The 24,780-nt window shown below is 31.1% G+C and overlaps 2 protein-coding genes across 3 annotated transcripts; one reads left to right on the forward strand and one right to left on the reverse strand.

Moving 5' to 3' along the window:
- Positions 1-1,024: 1,024 nt before the first annotated feature.
- Positions 1,025-6,324, reverse strand: LOC111291507 (auxin response factor 2A-like). 2 transcript variants are annotated; one of them, XM_022883348.2, is made up of 15 exons: positions 5,698-6,324; positions 5,431-5,543; positions 5,114-5,209; positions 4,947-5,003; positions 4,693-4,848; positions 4,513-4,597; positions 4,228-4,318; positions 3,950-4,114; positions 3,662-3,781; positions 3,415-3,490; positions 3,132-3,303; positions 2,128-3,041; positions 1,860-2,050; positions 1,551-1,737; positions 1,025-1,360 (listed from the first exon to the last, which is right to left on the reverse strand). In XM_022883348.2, exons 1-14 carry the CDS (start codon positions 5,849-5,851, stop codon positions 1,572-1,574), a joined length of 2,556 nt encoding a protein of 851 aa, XP_022739083.2. In that variant the 5' UTR covers positions 5,852-6,324; the 3' UTR covers positions 1,025-1,360; positions 1,551-1,571. The 2 variants fall into 2 exon arrangements, with proteins under 2 accessions (XP_022739083.2, XP_022739082.2); XM_022883347.2 differs by having other exon boundaries at positions 1,539-1,737.
- Positions 6,325-20,173: 13,849 nt separating this feature from the next.
- On the forward strand, positions 20,174-23,561 carry LOC111289487 (Pentatricopeptide repeat (PPR) superfamily protein). Its single transcript, XM_022880572.2, has one exon. The coding sequence runs from the start codon at positions 20,298-20,300 to the stop codon at positions 23,367-23,369; it is 3,072 nt and encodes a 1,023-aa protein (XP_022736307.2). The 5' UTR covers positions 20,174-20,297; the 3' UTR covers positions 23,370-23,561.
- The last annotated feature ends 1,219 nt before the right edge of the window (positions 23,562-24,780 follow it).

Raw genomic sequence — 24,780 nt, forward strand, 5'->3', positions numbered from 1 at the left:
CTATTATATTAAATATGAATCCAACCCAAACCATAAATGCCTCTACTTACGTTGTTGTTAGGATTCTGGGAAAGTTATAAAGCATATGTTGTCGTTTGGATTTAGTACCACTTTATTTTCAGTTCTGAAAGTCAAGATTTAGTCGGCTGGAAGAATCGTAGCTTGTTTAAGCGGAGGGAATTATTATGGGACTTCCTAAAAATGCCAAACTTTCCCTGTTGCATGAACTTCGCTACTTTCGTCTCAAATTTTGCATTTGGTCAAGTCTTGAACTATGAGTAAACATGTAATCCTTTTGGCGATTCCTTTGACGCAGACAAGCTCTCAAAACAATGACCATATCCCAGTTGAAGTAAGGCAACTATCTCCAACCGGATGGGGCCCTGATGTAACTTGCTTCGACCTGGGGCTCGGCATTTTTCCCACTTGGTCTGGTGGAAGAGGTATTAGTCAGACTATAAGAACATTTTTCTCAAATTTGGACGTCTTTCCGTGTAGAAAGGAAGAAGAAAATGCAAAGAAATAGTTTATTGTTAACGATGGCGATTATTCAAACCCAACCCCACCACTCGAACAGCCACCATTGGACTCGAATTCCACTTACTGGAAATATTATAGTCAAAAAATCGATTGCTTCATCATTCGGGCATTTACCAAGCTACCCGATACAACGGATCTGGCTAAAGCAAATACAGTTGCGTTGGCAATCACGTTACCAATTCTGCCACATTGCCATATCCACCATTTCCTTCTATGAAAAAGATCAGTTTTCTCAGACCAGATAGACCAATCTCTATCCTCCCTAATTGCAGGATCTATAGCTTCAGAATAACAGATTCCAGCAGATTCACCAATCACAAATATGAAAACACCACTATAAAGAATGCCACTCAGCTAAGCAGAAGAGTTTCTACTACGAGCTGTTAGTAAAGACAATAAATATCCTTGCAGAAATGCACCCCATTTCATGATTTAACACTTCTCATAGATTGGAAGAAACATAAAAACCAACAAAATGATAAGCTTACTTGAAAAGACATTAGATGGTGTATTCACTTGCATTCACAGATTGAAAGGGGGTAAAACATCTCTGTACAAGGAGGGTGGTTGCAAAAGCAAGGCTGGTGTAGCCGCGCTCGAAATTCAAATTCGGGTATACATATTTCTGTATATAAAGGACATCATACACTACTACCTCCACAGCATGTCCAAAACTGGATTCATACCATTCGTTCCATCTAATATCTGATTCTGATTTCTGAGACAAACTTGCTTCCAATAGACTCACTTTCAACTCAAACTAATCCAGGCTAGCCAACTGGAATGTCAATATATCATTCCTGATGCCTCCACCAAAGAGCTGAAACAAGGACGAAGGAACATGTTACCATGTAATACCTTTAGAATGCTGGAACAAGGTGCAAAAAAGCAAAAAAACACAAAAGGAATGCAGCATTTAAGATAACATGGGAATTCAAATTGATCATTTCAAAACAAAATCCAATAATTAGATGCAACCATCAGGAAAGTATACACACCTAGAATATTACCTAGAACCATTACAACCACGCCTAAGAATTTTCTGCACTACATGCTGATGGACATTTCACTTCTTTTGCATCTAGGCCTTCTACAGAAACTGGATTGTCCTCACCCTTTGAACTCGATCCTGGCTTCATCTTCTGGACCTCCTCCTTAGTGTAGATACCAATCTTGCGAACCATGGCACAAAACTCCCTAATTCACAAGCAAGAATTGAATAATGATGTAAGCCATCAAATTGAATAATGATGCGTGCAAGAATTGAATAATGATGTGAAATGAGTGAAATGTATTAGAATGAAGGCAAGAACCCTTACTCCCAAGGATCATCTCCCACAAGCATCATATCACCCTCATCATCAGTATAAACAACAAGCCAATTCTTTTTTGGGGCCATTAATTCGCCTCCAAATTCAAACAATTGATCCAATTCAGCAATCAGTTCATCATAGTTGTTGAACTTAGTAAGGTCCACAGACCTACCAAGAACAATCCCCTGCTTATGAACCTGAAAATAAAAATAAATTGAGCAAGTTCCTTACAGATTTCATAAGAGCAAGTGTACATTATCATGAGAGAAAGAACCTTCGTACAACTCCTAGTTGAAGCACTAGGAGGTCTGCTTTGACCCAGCTGAATCACTTTCTCCTTCTCATTAAAAGAAGACAGATCATCAGCCAATTGTGAGACCTTTGACTTTTCAGACTTTGGATCAGATTCAAATGCACAAACGTTATGTGATGCAGCTTGCATATGACCCACTGGCTTAGCCAATGCATTAATATGAGAGACTGGGGGCTCTGATGCAACAGAATTACTAAAGAGAGGAATACCAAAGAGCTTGTAGTTTCCTTCTCTAGATTTTTCATTCTCATGCTCTTGTACCAATGATGTTTTGGGTAATAAATCTCTTGAATGGACTGGATTCTCATAATGAGATGAGGTTGGGGCAGTCATCAACCAGTTTCCATATGAGGGCTCGATCCTATGACCTTGAAGTATAGGATAGTCACCAAAACCACTAAATCTACCATTTCCTCGTGCATGAGACACATCAGAACCTTGGACAGGAAGCTTTGAATTAGTGTCAGCCAACTTGAGTGAGAGACCAGAGGGAATGAGGAACCGAGACCCTAGCTTCCCTTCTTGATCTAGTGATTGCTTTCTCATTAGATTACCAGCTAACAAAGTTTGATCAACCAAGGATGGGGAATACCCATGTGAGGAATCAGCATTTGACCCAAAACCTGAGAGCAGATCTGTGTATGTTGGCTCGTGCCACCCAGAGGGCATCCAATTCTCTGACCCAAATCTTCTTGAAACAGAAACCACATCAGTCTTCTCATCATCTACCAAAGGTGGCCACATTGCCGACTTTTCAGCAGTGTCAGACTCGTTACTCTCGCCAAAGTTGCCTCTCAAGGTCGAGAATTCTTGACCTTGCAAGACCCTTGAAAACCCACTAGCTGGTGAAGGGTCTACATTAACTTTAGATGAACCTAGAAAATGGACTTAATTCAATATATCGTTCCAGATGAGCTGTTACATGAAAATATGTTTAACAACCCATTACTTGAGACAAGACCTACCTTCCCTGGTAAGCACAGAGGAATCAGGGGATGAAGGTACCGCATTGGATCGAGGCCTTTTTGGCCTAGGCATTGGAAGGGGATTCAGGGCAGGAAGAGACAAAGCAGGCTCAATTTTCCAAGGAGAAACTCTCTCTGGACGAGGTACAGTAGAAGTCTCATCCCATCGCACCTACCAAGGGGCATTAGAACATCAAAATTCCCATATCTGGAGACATTCTGCCATTTCTTTCAGTGTTCTAAAAAAATTGTCAGACATTTCATCAAATTATATAAAATTTACCTTGAGGCATCTCCATTTGGAATCCTGCCACCTTTTGGGATCAGCATCTTCGATTCCAACAATTGTTCCAGTAAACCTGAAATAAAAAATAAAAAAAATGAAAACCATAATCTCAGCTTGCTCCCATATCAAGTTGGAAATTGTTACCATTATGCAGTAACATGCTAGAAACTTCATAAATGATTGTTTTGATGCAGCCGTACAATGGTACAATGTCATCAGACAGAAAGGAAGAAACAAGCAATACCTCTGCTCAGGTGCTTCTTCACCTTCAAATCTCATTTTGAACCTCATACCTATCGAGTAATTGTTCTTTACCGACTCCATGTACTGATCAAATGGAACGATAAACTCAGCTGGGCTTGTCCTATAACAGAAATTGACAAGTGTAAACACAAGAAACTGCAATTAATTCCTCTACCAAACAGCAATGTCACAGTTGAAAATTCATGACCCAGTGATATTTTAAGAGCTTTAACATATCATGGCAGAAAAAATGACACAGCATGTCAATAAGGTAGCTTGATCTACTAACCTAGGTTTGTAGTACACAGTGAAAATAGTTCTTGATGTGTAGGCATGCCATGCTGTAGCAAGCACACCAAGATGCATGCTATGACTCGATATTACTGATGAAGGAACATTTCCCTGCTGCCTCAATGCACGCCGTACACCAACACGTAGTTCTCCATTCTCACCTCTAAAAAATTACATGTCATTTCCACATGTCATTTCCACGTATTAATTCTCAAGCTCAAATAAAGAATTGAATGCTACAATAACAAATTTCATAGCACGAGGAAGCAGACAAACCTTAAAAATATAAATGCATCCCCTGCAACAAGCCTCTTGGAGCTAACAAAAACACTCCAACCACTTTGAAGCAAATGCCTTCGTGGTTGACCTGGAATTTCCATCAACATTTAAATCAAATTGTAAACTAAATAGCTTTAACTTGTAACCGCTTAATCAGAATAGAATCAATTAAAAAAAATACATTGACCAGCACTAGTATGAACATTTCATGACCAAACTCCTTGAATTCCATTGTGCATAATGTATAATCACAAAAAAACCAATTAGGTTTAAAACCATTACCCCTGAAGATATGCCGGAATCGCCATTCATTTCCATGCAAATCCTTAGCAACCAACTCCTGGGTTGGAGGCTGCCTCGACATGTCCTGTTAAACAAGCCCAAATAAGTCACAACCTAAACCTAATTATCACAAAGGAAAGAGAAAAAGGAACTGCACATTCCCAGCTGATAGACACAAACCAATGGTGGAAGACATTCATCCGCATGCCGCCTAAGCACTGAAAACCCACCATGGGTGCTTGTATCTGAGGCAGTAAGGGTCTTACAGAAAGAATGCACTTGGAACCGTGATGGTTGAGGAATGGGAGCCTCCTTGCCCACGTTGTTCTCATCTTGCTGCAAAGAACCGACAGGGCAAAAAAACAAACCATTAGAGATTCAACCTTTTCATCAACTCCTAAAGTAACCAAAAAAAATAAAAGATCAAAGCTTACGATAGGTTCAGGAAGTAAAGTCACTTGCGCAAAAACCTCATCCGTATCCGGTTCAGCCTATAGAATCAACAGCAAAAGGTCATTCCTCTCATTAGCAAAACAAAATCCCAGAACAAAAAACCCAAAAAAAAAAAAAAATGAATCGTAGTAAAAGAGGTGCAAGATACCTTTAATTGAACGTTAATTACACGACAAAGGATCTTTGATGGAAGATTATAAACTGGCATCTGCTGGTCAGCTACCTGATTAGTAGAAGCCTCAACCTGATTCACCAAAAACTCGTAGTTAATAAGCAACTTACAAACAAACCCCGAAATAGAAACAGAAGAAAGGAAGGGAAACCAAAACACACTTCAAATCACATTCATTCTTCCATAAGGAAAATTTAAAATTAACACGACAGATTAAGTAGCAGCGGTTCCCTCAACAAGAAAATAAAACAGAAGAAGAAAAAATGGAAGAGAAAAGAAGGTAGAAGAGAAACCTGTTCTATGTGACCTTGAGGAAAGTAAAACACACGCTCTCCTTCGCGAGGGACGGTCACCAAAGGTCCAGCACATGCATGCCATAGCTCCGTATACAGCGCTGTTTCAGGGTCTAGTTTCAACACAGAAAACGAAACCAAATTAAACATAAAACGGCAAACAAAAAAAAGAAAAAAACCCACCAAACATTCAGAATCCAAGATCTACAAAAATGGAAAAAAAAAAACCAGAAACGGAAGTGAATGGAAGGAGGAAGTAAATTGTACCTCTGACGGGAGCTGTACGAGTGGTGGAAGGACAATTTTGCCCTTCCATGGTGTTCCTAGCATCATTTGGCTCACTATAACCAGAAGAAAAACTCTCTCCCCCTCTTCCGTTAACACAGTTTCCTTTAATCGATACCTCCGAAGTAGTTGTCATTTCTTCTAAATCCTTTTAGCTCAGATCTCACATCTGATAAACTCCCGAATTCTTCACTTTGAAACTAAAAACTCTAACCTGAATTCCACTCAATCTACCATATCACCACTCTCATCAAAACCTATCTCTCTTCTGCACCTCAAAGAACAGCTCTTTCTTTCTCTCTGTTTCTCTGAAGACTCTGATCAAACGGCCGAAAAGAAGCCTATGTTTCTCTCAATTCACCACCAATCTTCTCGATTTACGCATCAAACAAATCTCTTTCCTTGCCACTTTCTATCTCTAGTCGCTTTCCCTTCTGCCAAAACACACCTCAGCCTCTATCTTCTTCTCTTCCACGTACATCAATTGCAGCAGAAGAAAAATCAGAGCTCGTACAAACCCAGAAAAAAAGAAATTTAAAAAAAAATTAAGCTTTTCTCTGTTTCTCTCTGATTTTTTTTGCTTTCTTTCTCGTCTCTGTCTGTCTGTGTGCGTGACTGAGGAGGGGTCGGGAGACTTAACCAAGGGTGACTCAGAACTGTGGAGGAGGAATAGCAATCATTTCAACCGCGGTCAATTTCTAACCCACTGAAACAACCGGCGGTAACCGGCTACACCCGGTGGACTAATCAGGAGGGTAGGAGTCAAGGGGACCAGATAGGCCAGATTATAAATTAAATAATTAAAAAATATATAATAAAGGCGGCTTCCCCTTCCTTCCCGGGGATGGGGTTTTAACGGCGTTTACAGTGGTTCCCTCAAAATGTGTTGGGTTGGCATGTAACGCCGTTTTTCCTGACGACAGTGGGAAAGCTGTTCTGTTTTTTATGGGGAAGTGCCCTTGTCGTGCTAGCAACGGGCAGGTTTGGATGGATGTGAAGGGGTACGGAGAGAGATAAGGGATAATAACGAAGGGTAGGGGTGTGCGTAGTTAACACACGCATCTGCGCCCGCTAGCAACTGTTGCTTTCTTTATTAATATTTTTCCACTGTCCTCTTTACGCCTATCCCTACCATGCACTTAAAATATTGTATATCGTATCATATATCGCTCTAATTCTCGTGCGGATTATTTTTTTTACGAAGTCATAATCTACGTAAAAGAAGAGATCACATCGGAATTAATCTCGGATTGTAATTTTCATTCATTACTTTTAGATTAACAATTTTTTATTATAAAAAATTATAACTTTATATTTATTTAATATTATTTTTTTAAAAAATTAATTAATTGAGTCATAAAGTAAGCTTAAATTTTAAATATTATTTCATTACCAATCTTTTTATTTTTTATTTTTTATTTTTTACATTACTATTTTTTTTTCAACAAAGCTTAAATAAAGGAGTTACAGTTCTTTTAAATTTAGCTTCCTTTCTTGGAATATAAATTTTGACATATTCAAAGAATTAAATAAATTAATAATCTTAGACCTCATTTATTAACGAAATTAATGAGATAAATCGTTTCATCAATTAAAAACGATGATGCACCATTATCCATAAAATCAAAAAAAAAAAATTAAGTTTATAAATTCTTATTATATCTAAATTTGATAAATTTTTTCGTATTGGATTAAATTAAACCGCATTTTTATTCCCGGTGGTTTTTCTTAAAATCATTTATTGAAATATAATTTTACTTTTTTACATTTAATGTAATAGTTGACTTTCGAACACATTATTTTAATGTCTTAAATGAAAATTTTATTTATTGTTTTGAAATAAAAGTGATAATAAAATTTATAAATATTTAAATTTATTGAATGTTATTTTAAATTTATGTATAAATTAATTAAATTAAATTTTGAATTTCAAATAATATCTAAATTTTAAATTTTTTTTAGCTAAATTTATAAAAATTTATTTTGTAAAGTTCAGCTGTAAAAATAATTATCATCATTTCTATATTAAAAATAATTTAAGATTCAAAATCCATCTTTTTTCTTAATCTTTCTATCTTTATACTTTACATATGTACAAAAAAATTTATCTATTTTCATATTTTTAAAAATGTTACATGATCCTCATAAATTCATATAGGTCATATTTTAATTGCTTAAAATAATTTACTTATATACGCCGAACGGACAAAAATTGAGAGGCAAAATTTTCCTCTTCTTGTTTTCTTTTGTAATTTATAAAATAAAATTAAAAAATATTAATATATAATTCTCACGAGTATTTTAAATAAAAATTATATATTATAATTTATGTTTATATAAAAATAAAAAATATTCTTATTTTATTAAATTTATATATAATTAATACTAAAATTTTAAATTATGTAATTTTTATAATTTTTTCATATTATATTCTTATGTTTTAAATTATATCATGTTTAAGTGTGAGTTTGAAAAATTATATGAGAACTTAAGTGGAACAAGAAGCAAGAAGGCGAGAAATTGAAGGGAAAGTCACGTGTAAGCACAAAGTGTCAGAGGGAGGAGCAGGAGAAGTAAGTCAGTGGGACCCACATGTGGTGTCTATTAGCAGTTGTGTATGGTCTAAAGCAACAATCGGAGGAATCTTTGTCCGGAAATTTTTTAAAAATATTAATTAAAGCCAAATTTATTAATTTGCTAAAATAAAACAATATATTCCCCACCATTTTTTACCTCAAAATTACTGTAGCAGTGGTCACGTAAAAGTAAAAAAGTAAAGTTGCATTAGATTTTTAATCAACGGACTTAAAAGATTCAAAATTTTGAAGACATATGTTAATATTTTATAAATATATATTTTAAATTAAAATTAAATTTAAAATATTTCATAAATAATTTAATGTTTTTAAATTAGATTAAATCTGAACTTAAAAATTTTTATTTAAAATTTAATCTGAATAATATCAGACTCATGAATCATATTGATATATTTTTATTTTTTGAGTTTATTTGAATAAGAATTTACGGGAGCAATGACTCTAGCTTTGATGTGGTTATGGAATTTGGAATAAACAAGGAAGGTGGTACATGGTATGAATCGAGCCATGCTGACAAATATTAATACGTTAGTTATGTTTATATTGACAGTGTAAACGAGTCAAATCGAATCGAATAGTGAGAAATTTGAGTTCGAATTCGATTCATAATTCGGGATTCAATACTCGTTTCGAATTCGATCGAATTTTATTTTTTAAATTCGAACTCGATTTGTGATTAAATTTGAGCTACTCGAATTCACTCGATTAAGCTTGATTAATATGTAAAAATAAGCTCGATTTGTATATTCGACAAGAGTTCGATTATTCATGCTCGAATTCGAACTCAAACTCGAACTCGAAATATTTTATTAATTAAAATAATAAAAATATATTTAAATATAAAAATTCGATTAGATTCGTGAGTTACTCGAATCAGATATAAAAATACTCGAATTCGACTCGATCGATAAATCGAACTACTCGAACTCGAGTTCGACTCGATAATAATCGAACCGAATTCAAAATTTTTTCGAATCGAATCCAAATAATTTATAAATACTAATGTATCATTTATACCTCTAATTTATACCTTCGAGACCTCAATGCGAAAGGCACTGGAATTTACTACGATGTGCTAATAATGTTAGTTTACATTTTACCAACTCAAATCAACGCATGCATTGGGTTACCCACGAAGAAAAAAAATCTCTAGCTCCCTCGACAAAGGGTAATCCTTACCTTCCTACAGGAATGATTCGTCAGTTACCAATTAAAGTTTTAAATGAATAAAATGTTTAACAAATAACTCATAAAAAAATCGATTTTCATTTATTTATTAAATTAAACAAATGATTTTAAACAAAAATTTATAATTCATTTAATAAACAAGTTGTTTAGTTTTTTTATGTTTACAAATAAATCATTTAATATGCTCATTCAATTTCAACAATAATAGAATAATAAATTTTTTATTATTTTATTTCTTTGTTGAATGTTTATTTAAATTTTAAAACATTAATTATTTTTTAAAAATGATAAGCATGTATCATAATTTCTATAATAAAAACATGCAAATCACAAAAAAATAATAATAATAAATGAATGGTTTGTTTGATAAATGATTTTATTTTAAAAAATCTATAATAAAAAAGTAAAAATAAGTACTAGTAGTTATTTCTATTTTTTAAAAAAATAAATAAATAATATTAATAAAAGATATTTGGAGAGCTAGTTTAGCTACTGGGTACTAGCATGACAGATTGACATGTGACAAACTTTGGAATTTATAGGCGTGAACGTGATCGTGCTCAGAAAAAAAAAAAAAAAAAAAAACCCGGTCCGTCAATCAGTTAATGAATGCTGACAAGTCGATCGAGGCAAATACAAAATGAAGAAAATGTGCATAATTTCTTATTCTAACATAGGTAACCCTTCGTCCTTTGAAAACTAGTGATTCCATTTCCGGGTAAACATGCAAAAGATGAAACGAGAACATACAAGTAAATCCACGTCCTTTATATTTTTTTTATTCATTTGGTGTATTTAATTTTCTTTTCTCAAGGACCATTAGAAGTGGAAGAAGGTGAAACATCAGCGTCGGTAAAGGGATGTGTATCTGCCAGCCAGGAGTAGATATATTGATTTATATGTTTATATCATATAATATATTAAAATTTATATATTTATATCATATTTTATATAAAAATTATATATTATAATTTATATTGATATTTAAATATAAAAAATATTTTTTATTAAATTTATATATAATTATTATTAAAATTTAAATTTTAATAATTATTATTTTTATATCATATTTATATTATATTTTAAATTATTAAATTAACATATAAACGTAAAAAAATATAAAAATTTCGTGAAACCATAAGACTATAAATAAAAATTTTAAAAAGTCAGCCTTTGACTGACCAGTGGCGCGTGTAATTAGTTAATGTGTAAAAAAATTTGCAGGGGAAGGGAGAGAGGATCAAGAGATGGTGATCAGTGATGAGAAACTCTCTGCCCCTGCCCTGCTCTGCTCTGCTCTGCCTGCTGTTCTCCTGTGCAAAGGAGTGGGGCCCTCCATATGTCTCCTGCTTGGATTACACTAATCACCGAAAAGTGGGTCCAACCTCACTGCTCTGCCTCCCCCCTCCTTAGCACATTGGACAATCCCTTGATCCCTCTTCTCTTGAGTCTTGACCCCTAACCCACAGACCAAGTCCCTCTCTCCTTTTCGAGTCCCAACTGAAATTATTATTTTAATTCTTATTAATTTTAATTTATTATTTTAAATTAACTATTTTAATTATTAAAATAAAAATATCATTATAGATTTTATTATTTATTATGTTACTTATTTAAAATATCTTGCGAAATCATCATATGCCACGTCATCTAGTTGGAGTTGGACCAAAAACGTATACGGATTTGAAACGGGATTGCATTGCGGTTTTGGTTTGCCTTTTGACGGTAGTGGCGGATTTGAAATGGGAATTGTACGCAGTTTAAAGTTCAGAAGAAACTGACAGTGACCAATGGTAGTATGCCACGTGTTTTTCATGTCAGGTTTGAGGACACGCAGGCCGCTGAAATAAATGCCGGAGAGAGCTTTGGACGATTCCTTAGAATTGGTTGCGTCTTATTATCACGAAGGTTGCGTGACTTTGATTCAGTAGGGAACAGCGACGGGAACTTTACGGGATTACGTCATCAACGCTGTTATTCACATCTTTTTTAAAATGATAATTAAGCCATTCAAGCTATGTTTTTAAACATAAAAAATTTTCAATTAATTTATTACATAAAATTCCGAGAAAGATAATATATTAAAATTATTATTTTTTATATCATCAAAAAAATTTTAATTTCGACAAGTAGAACAAAAATACTTTTACAAAATTTTCTAAGATTTTTAAAGTACTTTTTAAAATTAATTATATTATTATTATTATTATTATTATTATTATTATTATTATTATTATTATTATCAGAATTTGGTGCATTAACTATGTGAGTTTTCTTTTCAGTTTTGAAGATAGAAGTTTTTAAAAAATTTTAAATGGAAAATATGTTATTTTATTATTTTTAGTAATTTTTTAAATGAGTTGGTGGTAACAAACTCAGTCAATGACTTTAATAATTGTATAGATATTAATTTATTAAATATTTGTATGTAACAGTCCCTAACTTATAATTCAAAACTTAATTGAAGTATGAGCTCATTTTTAAAATATATTTTTTATATTTAAAATTTAAAAAATCATAATTATTAAAATTAAAATTTTTTATTAACAAATTACATAATTATTGATATTTTTTAAATATAACTTTAATTTAAAAAAATGAAGGTGCTTTCATTGTTATCAACATCTTTGTATTTAATGATGATAATTAAATGAAAGTGAAACAAAATTAAGGGGCAGAACAATGATAATGGAGGCAATCCTCATTGGTGTGTGGGAAAGTTAAGGAAAAAAAAAGGAAATGTATTGGAAGGGGTTAGGCATGAGCGTGATGGGGGTGGGGGTGCATGTCACCATAAAGGAATGATATAGAGGGGATAGACAGAGAGTCAGACAAGACACTAATCTTTTGATTAATGCGTTAATTAAATAATTAATCACGAAATTATCATATAAGATATTTTAAGAAATCGAGGGTGGCACAGTTTGTCTGGCTTGTAGGATAATATATTTTTTATAAAAAAAGTTGTAGTCCGACATGAGTGCCAATTTTATCCGTATTTAATAAAAAATTTAATTTTTTATCCAACTGGAATAAGAGTAAGTATGATTTTTTATCATGTATTATATTTATTTTTTATTAAATACAAAAATAAGAATGGATATTATAATCTTTATCATGTATCGTTAACTATATATATTTAATAAATAATTTTTTTATTAAATAATATAAATAATTATTTTGGATTAATTATAATTAATATGTTTTTATTCAAAATATATATTAATATATTATTAAAAAATAAATTAAATTTTAAAATAAAAATAAAAAACTAAAAATAAATTTTATTTTTTATTTAAAAAAAACTATAAATACGAAGATTATCCTACACTTATTAAATACTCGTGGGATAAAAATAAAAATAAATTTAAACTATCTTGTAAGTATGATTGTATAGATGAATATAATATAAAAATTTAAAAATAAAAATAATTTTATTCGTCTTATACTTTATCTATTAACATCTTTAAATTCGATAATAAAAAAATAGTTATAAAGTCAATTATTATATAATCTATTAGTAAAGTATTTGGTTTTTAATTTCAATAATTAAATTTTAAAAATTGATATTCTTAAATAAAATAATTAAGATTTAAATTTTAAATTTATTCAATCTATTTGGATTTTAAAATAGAATTTTTTTAATTTTAAATTAATTAAATATTATCTTTTAAAAATAATTTATATACATCGATCAAGTTATTTTTTGAATTATAAATTAATACTTTAATAAAGATGGGGAGTGAGACACCTTTTAAGGAGTTTGTTTGTGGTGGGGTTGGGGGAAAAAACTAGCTAGTTAGAATTGGACCTGGTCATAAAGAGTGGAAAAATTTTACATCCCGATAGAAATGGACCCTACAATTTGTTGTGGCATTTTCCTTTCAGTTTCCATCAGTGCTAAAACATCATAAATTTAATTGCATTACACTGTATATTAAAAAAAAAAAAACCATTGAAATTTTAAGAAATTTTTTAATTTTATTTATATAATCTATTGATATAATATTAAAATTTTAATTTTAATGATTAAAGTTTAAATCTAAAAAATTTATCTTTATTACTTATTATATTAACTAAACCCAAGCTTTGAGCATGTAATAGATATTTATATATAGTTAAAATCACCGGCCATGGATGGAGGAGGTCATCCACTCAGCCTCCTCCTATAGTTATGGAAAGGGGACGACTACTATTTGTCTCAACTAAAACCACATTATTTGATGATGTGTGATCAGTGGTGTCTGCCTCCTAAATTTATTAAAAATTATGATATTGACACGCTTAATTAATCACACTTATAAAATTAGAAGATAAATTTAATTACATTTGATAATTAAATATGTATGACGGTCTAAAACCCACAACAAATATTTATTGAATATCATATTTTAAAAATAATAATATAAATTAATTAAATTAAATATAAAAAAAATTTATTTGTTATTACAAAAAACTCATCGTCATGTATAATTAAAAGAAGTTGAGCTAAAATTTTAATTAATTAATTAAGCCGCCCATGACGTTTTATTAATGTAAGAGAATTAATCACAATCTTCTCGTTTATTCTAACTTGGGCGGCTACAAATGAGTTGCTTTGTTTCCTATTTTGATGATGATAAAAAGATAGCTATATCGAGGCCTGATTTAATCAGACATCCTTTTTATTTTTTATTTATATTAAAATTTTATTTTTTTTATGTAATAAAAATATATTTAGCTGTTCATTGAAATTATAATTTTATAGTCAAATTTCCAAAATTTATGCCTTGCAATACAATTAGATATACAATAATAAAAAAAAAAGACTCAATAAATCATGCAATGACATAAGTGTTGGTCAATATAATTAAGGATCCTATTTTTGCTTTCAAATTTATTTTAATCTTTTTTTTTTTTGAGTAATTTGGTTAATATATTTCCTTACATCGTTCTAATGTATTTATTTGACTTCAATAAAAAAATTAATTAAATTATCAATTGAACTGACTCCTTGTTGATGTCTCATTTATTTACTAGTAATTTTTTTAATTAATATGTTTGAAGATAAATGTGAAGTCCATTTCTGAGTCAAAACGACAAAACCCCGTTTACACAAGCTTCTAAATATAACGTAAAACGGCATATTCTTGGACTCAAGAGATGCTTCATATACTCCAAACCAAAATTGGTATTTTGAATTTACATAGTGACTAAGATGCCCTTTGATAGGGATAGTTGTGTCAGTTTTGTTGTTTAACCTAATTTTGCTTTCTATTTCTAGGCAAAATCCCAAAGATATTTCGAATATTCGAACATTATTAATTATAACAATATAGGGATATTTCACGTACCAAGTACTAACCTTTAATTTAAATTCGTTTAACAAACACCCACTTGATTGAAAAAGCCGTCGGACCAAGTTTAACGTTCGGGTACATTTTAGGTCAAGATAATCGATAGTGATATATTTTGAGATTTTTTCTTTTTTCTTCTTTCGGTGTATATTAAATTATCACGTTTAAAATTATTTTATATATTTTTAGATATCATCCGTGTAAAGTCAAAAGATTAATGTGTACTATATTAAGATATATTTAAAATTTTAATATAATTAAAAAATACGCACGATAAATTTTTTTTTAAATGATGTTTGTGAAGATTTATGAAAAATAGATTATTTAAAATATATAATTGATAATATTCATGATCCACTATAACAAATTAAGAATAAAATAAAATATTATTTTATTAAAAAATTTTATACTAAAAAAAAAAAAAAACGACATAAAATAATTAACCATGTTTCCTTGCATTGTACACAAAGACCATAAGTTGTACTAGTTATGGGGCATGACACCATTTTTTTTTCCTGCTTTTTTCTTTTTGGAAGATAAGTTTAAATACGAAATCTTTCTTTCTAGGAAGGAAAGAAAAAAATAAAGCAAACAATATTTTTTTTCTAGGAAAATCAAACCTGAGACCAAGTCCACTAGTTTTAAATCATGTGATTAATTGCTAACCCTAACCATTCTTAATTTCAAAATAAAAAACCCTAATTGGCCAAAGTAAGACAAAGAAATTTTGTTTTTTTTTTTTTTAATGTTTTTGGGTAGCTCATACGAGAAGTACAAAAACACTAATTAATCATGACATTGTTAATGAAGATTAAGGAAAAGTTGATGTTTTCTCAAACACGTTAGCTATCTCTCTTTGTCAGCAAAGACAATAACATGTCGTATATCTAATTATCAACATTAAAAATTACATGTCGTATTTATTCATTATCGAAACATCTCATTGTTTTTTTTCTTAATTAATTTTTTTGTATATTTAATTAAAATTCGATTGTTTTATAATTCGTATAGACATTAAAAATTTTAAACAAACGTAGACTTAATCTTTTATTTTTTTTTAAGTAATCACTAATTAGGATCCCCATTTAATTTAAATAACTTAAAAAAAATAAAAAAGCTTGGATTTTGTCAAGGTTTGACCACTTTGAGGTTTACCTACAAATGATAAGAGGCTTGCTTCTCTATTAGAACAAAAGCTTGAGTCTCTTTGTTGGGGAGGTTAATTAAGAATTTGTTGCCAATCTAATTACTAAGTATTATTTTAATAAGCAAAATAGAGTTGTAATTTGTCAATGTCTAAAGAAAAGTGGTTGCAGCTTCTCCACGTAATTAGATGAGTAACCAAAATGACAAGTGCTTTGTAAATGAATTTGAATTAAATAATAATATAGTAATTATCATTATTATTTAATTTAAATTATAATATTTATTATTTTTATTTTCAATTTGTAATATTTTGTATAAAAATACAATTACTTTATTCTATTTGTAACAATATGGGAATAACCAATGTCTTGTGTAAATTATGAGTTTGACAATGAACTACTTTAAATTTGTTTCTTAAAAAAAAAACTACTTTAAAATAGCTTGTTACCTTAATATAAATGCCAAAAGTTAATTAACTTATTTTAGATCAAATTCATGAGATTTTTTTATTAAAGATAATTAAATAAAGTTTTTAAATCAATAGAATGGCAATTTTATTTCGTAACATGGGCAAGCTCTCAAAGAAAGTAATTAGGTCTAATAAATACAACTAAATATACCAATAAGATACATTTATAATTTTATGTACAACAGCCTATATAGGATATTTTAATGGCCCTATCAAGAAAGTACAAATTTTATAATTGCTATTAATATTTGTTGTAGGTGTCAATAGAGTAGGAGAAACTGTATTTTAATAAGTGATTTATTTAATCGATTAAGATTCGTTTTTTTTTATAAAAAAATTTTTAATTTTAGTTTTATCGGTAATAATTTGTTATGATAATATTGAATGCACGACTTATAGTCACTTGTTTTAAATTATCATATATGATACATTTTATCTTGATCTGAGGGAATGAATAGTTTATCTATCTTTAATTTTTTTTTAAAAACAAAAAAAAGCTTTTTCTTTTTAATTTTCATAAATGAGATTATAGTTTAGATATAAGATAAATAATTATAAATGTTAGAATTTAAACTATAAATTTATTATTTAAAAATAATTACATAAAATAAATTTTATTTATTTATTATAACATTTGAATTCAAAACTTTTAAAATAATCGAAATTTTTAAGTTTAATAGTTGAATTAGAGAAGATGTCATCAACGGTATGACTTACAAGTTCAATTGACATCCTAATTATAAAATTAGGGTTAAAATATACATAAAATTGCTAGGTGTGATTCATGATGTGCTGGTAGTTGTTATCAAGTTCCTTAATGGCTGCCCATGAAATTGCAAAAAAAACGTGGGGAAAAAGACAAAGAGATCTCAGCCTCAAAGCAAAATCAGTTTCTGGGTTTCTCCGAAAAGCATTTGATTTAAATTAATTAAATGAGAAAGAAAAAAGTCATCCTCCACAAGTAACAGAGGCTTTAAAAGTAGTGAAAGGCAATAAAAAAAAAAAGGTTCTTAAATTTAAAATAATATATATTAGATTGTAATCTATGGTTTTACTTTCTAATTGGTCATTGGAATCCATTTTATGAGAATGAATATGAATTTTCTTCTCCTCTACGTCATCTCCAATTCTCTTCATCAAAAGAAAAAGAGAGGGTCATTTCCAAGGAGACAAAATGTCATGGACCCTTAACAATTGAATCAACTTTTGAGATCTTGCTTGAACAAATTTTGGGTCAAAAATTACTATTTAGGGAAATCTTGCTGGGAAAAAATAATAATATTTAAGTCACGAATTTGATAGAATTAATAAGATTTAAAATTTTATTTTTAAAATTTAAGTTTGATTTTCGCTATTAACATGAATGATTTGTAAATTAAATATAATCATTGATAAAACTTATGATATGTATTTGTTTTGAAATGAAACAATCTTTGATCGATTAAATTATTATTATTTTTAAATTAAAACCCTAAAATGAAAATAAAAAGCAAATTTGTTAGGTATGAGTCAGCCTATTCCTTTGGCTAGGGTTGATTTGTTCATGCATTTATTTATTTATTTATATAGTTTCTTACTTTCAAAGAATTTTGATCCGACACGGCATTAAAAACTCGTACAAAAATGTGAAACCCTCCTCAAAAATTCCATCAATTTGACATGGTGGTGGTCCAAATAGTTTCCCCCCCACAATGGCAATGGCAATGGCACAACCAAATCATACGATAAATTCATAGTATTTTTTAAGGAGGGTTCTATAGTTACTCTTTAAATTGATTATATAATTTAATATTTTCTTTTAAAATTTGAAATTTAAGTACCATTTAATAAATTTAAATTAATAATTTTGGGTTTTTTCTTTAATTATAAAAAACAAATGTTTGGAAATTATAAAGAATTCTCTTTTGTCGTATTATCAAATGTATTTGTTGTTTTGTTTGTTTGTTTCCTTCTCGAGACGCGTGGCGTGTAGTCCCCTCCCTTTGTTAAATGGGGGACCAACGGCCACTCAAATTCCTTATCTAAATCATAGGTATTAATTACTAGTTTAACAAAATATTTGATAAATTTACGTATATATATTATATAAAATATTAAAATTTATATATTAATTTATATGAATACGAAAATATAAAATATATATTTTTAATTTTATTAAATTTAAATATAATTATTATTAAAATTTAAATTATATTATTTTATATATTATATTATATTTATGTCTTATTATTATCGTGCTATATTTTAGTTTATTAGGTCTAATATTTAAAAAAAAAAAAACAATGTGCTTTCTTCCCTTAGATTTTGATATTAATAACGTTAAAATTTAAATATAATAATTGAATTATTTTTATCATTTTAATTTTTTAATGTTTAATATAAAAAAGAAATAGAAAACATATGTTCGAATTACCACTCCACACCCTTTAGTGAACGATAAATTTTTTTTTTATCGTATCATTGTTGAGATCAAACATTTGATGGTCCAGATGAAACTTATTTTTGAAAGAAGATGTATGATATTGATAGTATCAAAAAGTGAAAAACAACCAGAAAGACAAGTTTTTATTTGTACTTACCCGCAAACCCATAATATTGAAAAACTAAGTTAATTCCATGGGCCCAAAGAATTGGGCTTTTGAGTAATTTGATCCACTAGCTTTAAGAAACAGAAATAGCCCATGGACCATGCAAAGTTTCATGTTACTATCAGTAAAAATCAAACATTTATTGGACCCCAATGAAACTACACGACCCCACAAATCAAGTCCAAAAGATATGCCTGAGAAGGAAGGCTTCTATTAAGTCCAAGACCCTTTCGTTTTTCTTTTTTTTTGGAGAAAAGAAATTCGAACTAAAGTAAAGAATGAAGGGGAGATTGTACAATAACTATAAAATCAAATGTTCGAATGTTACGGCAGATTATTTATAAGTTGCTAGCTAATATCGTTTTTTTTTTTTTTTTTCTGTCCAGAAAAAATTAAGAGGAAATGAGATTATTTTATTTTTAATAAGTTTTTAATTCATAAAGAGATTTATGAATTTTTTTAATTTTTTTAAAAAAATTTTAAACTTATAAATCGTTACTAACAATGGATTATGAGTTTTAAATATGATTATTTTATATTTAGATTTTAAATCTTAATTTTTTATGTTAATTCTTATTGTAACTAACTAATATCTATAAGATGAAAGTAAGGATGATAATTATTTGATTAAGATAATATTCAATTCAATTTCTTTTGATATTACATAATATTATGAAATTTAAAATTTAATCCGAATTTAAACTGAATTTTTATTTGATTCAAATTCAATTTTACAAATTTATCAATTTTTAATTTTTATATATTATTTTAATATAAAATGTTAATATATTTAAGTAGATTTGATATAAAATTATTATTTTTATTTTATAAACATTTAATATATATAAATTTAAAAAATATATAATTTAATTCGATTTGATCTCATTTTTTAATTTAAAATTCGATCCGAACCTAATATATATGTATATTTAATATTTAAACTTTATATAAATTAAATAAAAAAAATTGATCCGATCTAAACTTCAAATAGATTTTCGATTTTTTTTTAATCACCCCTACCCGAAAGTTTAACCCACCTTACTACTAGGGCCAATTTTGGGTTTTATTGGATCATAAATATGGGCCAAAAAACCCAGAAACTGATGCCCAAAGCCCATCAAGTGTTTTCTAAACATTCTTCCGCACTGTTTCTTTTCTTGCCTTTTCTCGCAAAACGGATCTTGTTTTTGTTTGCAGACAAACCGAAGTTCCTTACTGAAAATTCGCCATTTTTTCACTTCGAAAATCCTTCAAAACAATGCGTTTAACTTCAAAACGAAGGTTCTTTTATTTCACAAAAATGCGGTTCTCTCGTCTCCAATCGGCCTCTCTTTGTACCTCTGCTCCAAGCGACGCCGAAGCCGTGGATATCGCCTCTATCCTCACAAAGAATGACTGGAAACGCCTTCTTGAAACATCATCAGAATTGAAAAACAAGCTAAACCCAGAAATGGTTTACTCGGTTCTTCTCCAAAACTCGGTTCGTGATCCCAAACGCCTGCTTAATTTCTTCAACTGGGCAAGTCACCAATTTCCAAATCCTCAAAAGTTGGATTCTTTTTCATTTCTAGCTGTTACTTTATGTAATTCAAAGCTTTTCCGTGATGCCAATATGGTTTTAGACAAGATGGTTAGGACTAATGGGCCTGTTCAGGCTGTTTTGGGTTCAATTATTAGGTGTTATAAGGGGTGTGAAGGGAATGATGTAGGGGTTTTGGAGATTCTGATTGATTGTTATAAGAAAATGGGTTCTTGGGATGGTGCTGTTTATGTTTTTTTGGGTGCTAAAGAAGGTGGGGTTTTGCCTGGTTTGGTCTGTTGTAATAATTTTTTAGGTGATTTGCTTAAGTTAAATAAGTTGGATTTATTTTGGAAGGTTTTTAATGGGATGATAGATGCTAAATTGGTGCCTGATGTCTATACTTTTACCAATGTGATTAATGCTCATTGTCGAGTTGGGGATATTGAAAAAGCGAAAAGGGTGCTTACGGAGATGGACGAGAAGGGATGTAGTCCTGGTTTGGTTACTTATAATGTTATGATTGGTGGATTGTGTAAAGCTAGCGCTGTTAATGAAGCATTGAAACTAAAGAAGTCCATGGCTGAAAAGGGTTTCGACCCTGATGCTTATACTTATAATATGCTTATTGATGGGTTTTGTAGGGAGAACAGATTTAGGGAAGCGAAATTGATGATGACAGAAATGCGTCGTGCTGGTTTAAATCTTAACCATTTTGCTTACACAGCTTTGATTGACGGGTTCATGAAACGAGGTAGCACGGTTGAGGCTTTCCGAGTCAAGGATGAGATGGTTGCTTGTGGAGTTAAATTGAACGTGTTCACATATAATGTGCTTATTAGTGGTGTTTGTAAGGCTGGCGACTTGGAGAAGGGAAAAGCTCTATTCAATGAGATGGTTTATGTTGGCCCTGCACCTGATGCACAAACTTTTAGTATTTTGATTGAGGGTTATTGTCGACAACAAAATTTTCTTAAGGCCTATGAACTGCTTGAAGAGATGAAGAAGAGTAACTTGACACCCACAGTGTACACTTATAATGGGATAATTAGTGGCCTATGCCATTGTGGAGATCTTGAACGAGCTAGTTATGTTTTGGAGGCAATGATTAAGGAAGGGTTGAAGCCCAATGTCGTTATGTATACAAATCTGATGAAAGGTCATATCCAGAAAAGTAGATTTGAAGAAGCCAAAAGGATTCTAGACCGAATGATGGAGAAAGGGGTAATGCCTGATGTCTTTTGTTGCAATACTCTTATAAGTGGCTTATGTAAGGCCCAAAAGATGGATGAAGCAAGGAGTTTCTTAGTTGAAATGGTTGACAGGGGATTGAAGCCTAATGAACATACCTATGGGGCTCTCATCCATGGATATGCTAAGGCAGGGGAAATGGAAGCCGTGGAAAGGTCTTTCAAAGAGATGCAAGATTATGGTATAGCTCCAAATAATGCTATTTATTCTGCATTGATTAACAGCCTTTGCAAGGTGGGAAAGGTAGCTGAGGCTATTTCAACATTTAGGTACATGTCTGAAAAAGGTGTGCTTCCTGATGTGAAGACTTACACTACGCTCATCCATGGCCTTGCAACAAATGGTAGAATTAATGATGCAATGGATCTTTTCTCCCAACTTGATGACAAGGGTATAGTGCCTGATGTATTTACTTATACTTCTCTCATTTCTGTCTTTTCTAAGCTGGGTGATATGAAGGCAGCTCTCAATCTTTATAATAAGATGTGTCAAAAAGGCATTGCTCCTAACATCGTTACATATAACACAATGATCGATGGTCTTTGTAAGGCTGGTGACACTAAGAAAGCTAGGAAGATCTTCAATGAAATCTCACAGAAAGGCTTGGCACCTAATACCAAGAGCTATTCTATGATTATAGATGGATATTGCAAATCTGGCAATTTAACTCAGGCATTTCAGTTACAGGATGAAATGCCCTCAAGGGGTGTTCCACCTGATAGTTTTACTTATTGTGCCCTTGTCAATGGATGCTGTAAAGAAGGAGAATTGGACAAGGCTCTCTCTTTATTTTCTGAAATGGTGCAGAAGGGCTTTGCTTCCACCTCTTCTTTCAATGCATTGATTGATGGATTATGCAAGTCAGGGAAACCAAATGAAGCTAATCGGCTGTTAGAAGACATGGTTGATAACTGTATCACACCGAATCATATAACCTATACAATCCTGATAGATCATCACTGCAAGGCAGGAGAGATGAAAGAAGCCGAACATCTCTTTCTGGAGATGCAAAGGAGGAATCTGGTTCCAAATGTTGTAACTTACAACTTGCTTTTACATGGTTACAACAGATTAGGGAGGAGAGGTGAGATGTTTGCTCTTTTTGAGACGATGGCTGCAAATGGGGTTGAACCTGATGAAATAGTCTGTGATCTTATGGCTCGTGCATACTTGAAAGAAAATAACTTGATTGGAATACTGAAGTTGTTGGATGAAATACTAGGGAAGGATGTTGTCTTCGACAAAAAACTGTCTTTTCTGCTGCTGGATGTTGTATGCCAAAGAGAGGACATTTCTGAAGTTTTAAAGTTAGTTGATGAAATGGCAGAGCAAGGACTTAAGCTCAGTCCGATTACATGTGACAAGCTAGTTCGTCGTTTTCATGACAAAGGAAGTCTGGAGAAAGCAGAAAGGATTCTGGAGAGTTTCGTCCAATTTGGATGGGTTTCAAACTCCACCAGTGTAAATAGTATAATTGATAAAGATCATGATGATGCAAATCCTGAGAGTCCTAGCAATTTCCCGAAGCAAGCAACATTTGGAGTTGCTTGTCAAGTGTAAGCATGATTACTGGATGAGAAAACAAGACCACCTGTTCTTCTTCCCGCTTCAGTTAAAACTTCACTGAATCAACCAAGGGAGCTGGCTCATGCTGGTGCTACACTAGACTAACTCAGCCAAGCGGAGAAATTATTGTGTATTCAACACCTCTGTTTTTTTTTTTTTTTTTTTAAATGTACAGCCATTTGGAAACTAGGCTGGATTTTATTTCAACTCTAAAGCTGATGCTCAACAAGGATGGAGTACGTGGTTTCAGTGATGAAGTTAGCCAATAGCCATTGCCCTCCAGCCTCTACCTTGAGAAGCCTACACTCTCCACCATAAACCTTTCCCAAATGTTTGGAAAACATTTCAATGTACTTTGTACTTGGTACGTAGAAGAATCGTGTTAGGGTTTGGACCTTACCTTCAATAACCTTCTTCATTGTCAATTACATGGATGGAAGTTTTTGGCTCTCAAAAAGCCATAAAAATCTATGGCTTCTCATTTTGGATTCAAATAACACTAATAAACACTTCTGATTATTTATACATTCTATCCAATGGTGGGTCATGTTTTTTATCCTCATGGATCACCTATGTTTGATTATCTCTTATAAAATTTTATGGACAAGTTCTGGAAGTTGGTGAATGGGTCCGTAGAATCTCGAAAGGTTAAAAGGATACATGTGGATCACAAATTTTCAAATTAGCCCCAATGTACTAGGTGGACAATTTTGTATAAACCAATAGACTAGGCCTACTCCATAGTTTTTGGGCGAAAAGCCGAAAACTTTTGCACAAAAAAGTTCCCTAGAGCTTCAGCTCAGCTCTTCTTTGCCTTCTGTTACTTTCTTCAGCAATCTATCTTTTCTCTCTCATGTACCATTTGTAATCTGTTAAGGATTTCATTGCAGAAACAGTAACCATTTAAGGAAGCATCAAAAAGTATTAGACGAATTAGCCATATGATAGTTCTTTTACTTAAACGTACTACTTCAAGCTAAAAAATGGGTTCTTTTGATTTAAGCTTATGAAATCTTTGTGATTTTGGGGTTTAGGTTCTGGAAATGTTTCTGGGTTTGTTTTGTTTCTTCACGAGTACTTGGTGCCTCTAGTCATGGTTCTGTTTTTCACTGCTCCAAAAATGTGATCTTTTTCTTATTTGGTATATCTACATATATGGTCTTCATGGTTCCGTTTTTCACTGCATTAGGCAGGCTTTTTGGGCTTCAGTTTTTACATGTTTTAAATGCTTCTTTTGTTTAAAAGAATGGGAATAAGCTAGAATGGTTGAACTCTAAATTCTTTTTGGTTTTGCAAACAATTTCGTCTTTCCTTGCGTAGTTTTGTGAATTGTGTATTGTTCTTGTGTAGCAGTTCATGATAGCTCGTTTCACAATTTGAATTGAATAGCAAGCAGTATAGGATG

The sequence above is a fragment of the Durio zibethinus genome, chromosome 11 (assembly GCF_047325235.1).
Source record: "Durio zibethinus cultivar Kanyao isolate XHJ-2024 chromosome 11, ASM4732523v1, whole genome shotgun sequence".
Classification (NCBI taxonomy): Eukaryota; Viridiplantae; Streptophyta; class Magnoliopsida; order Malvales; family Malvaceae; genus Durio; species Durio zibethinus.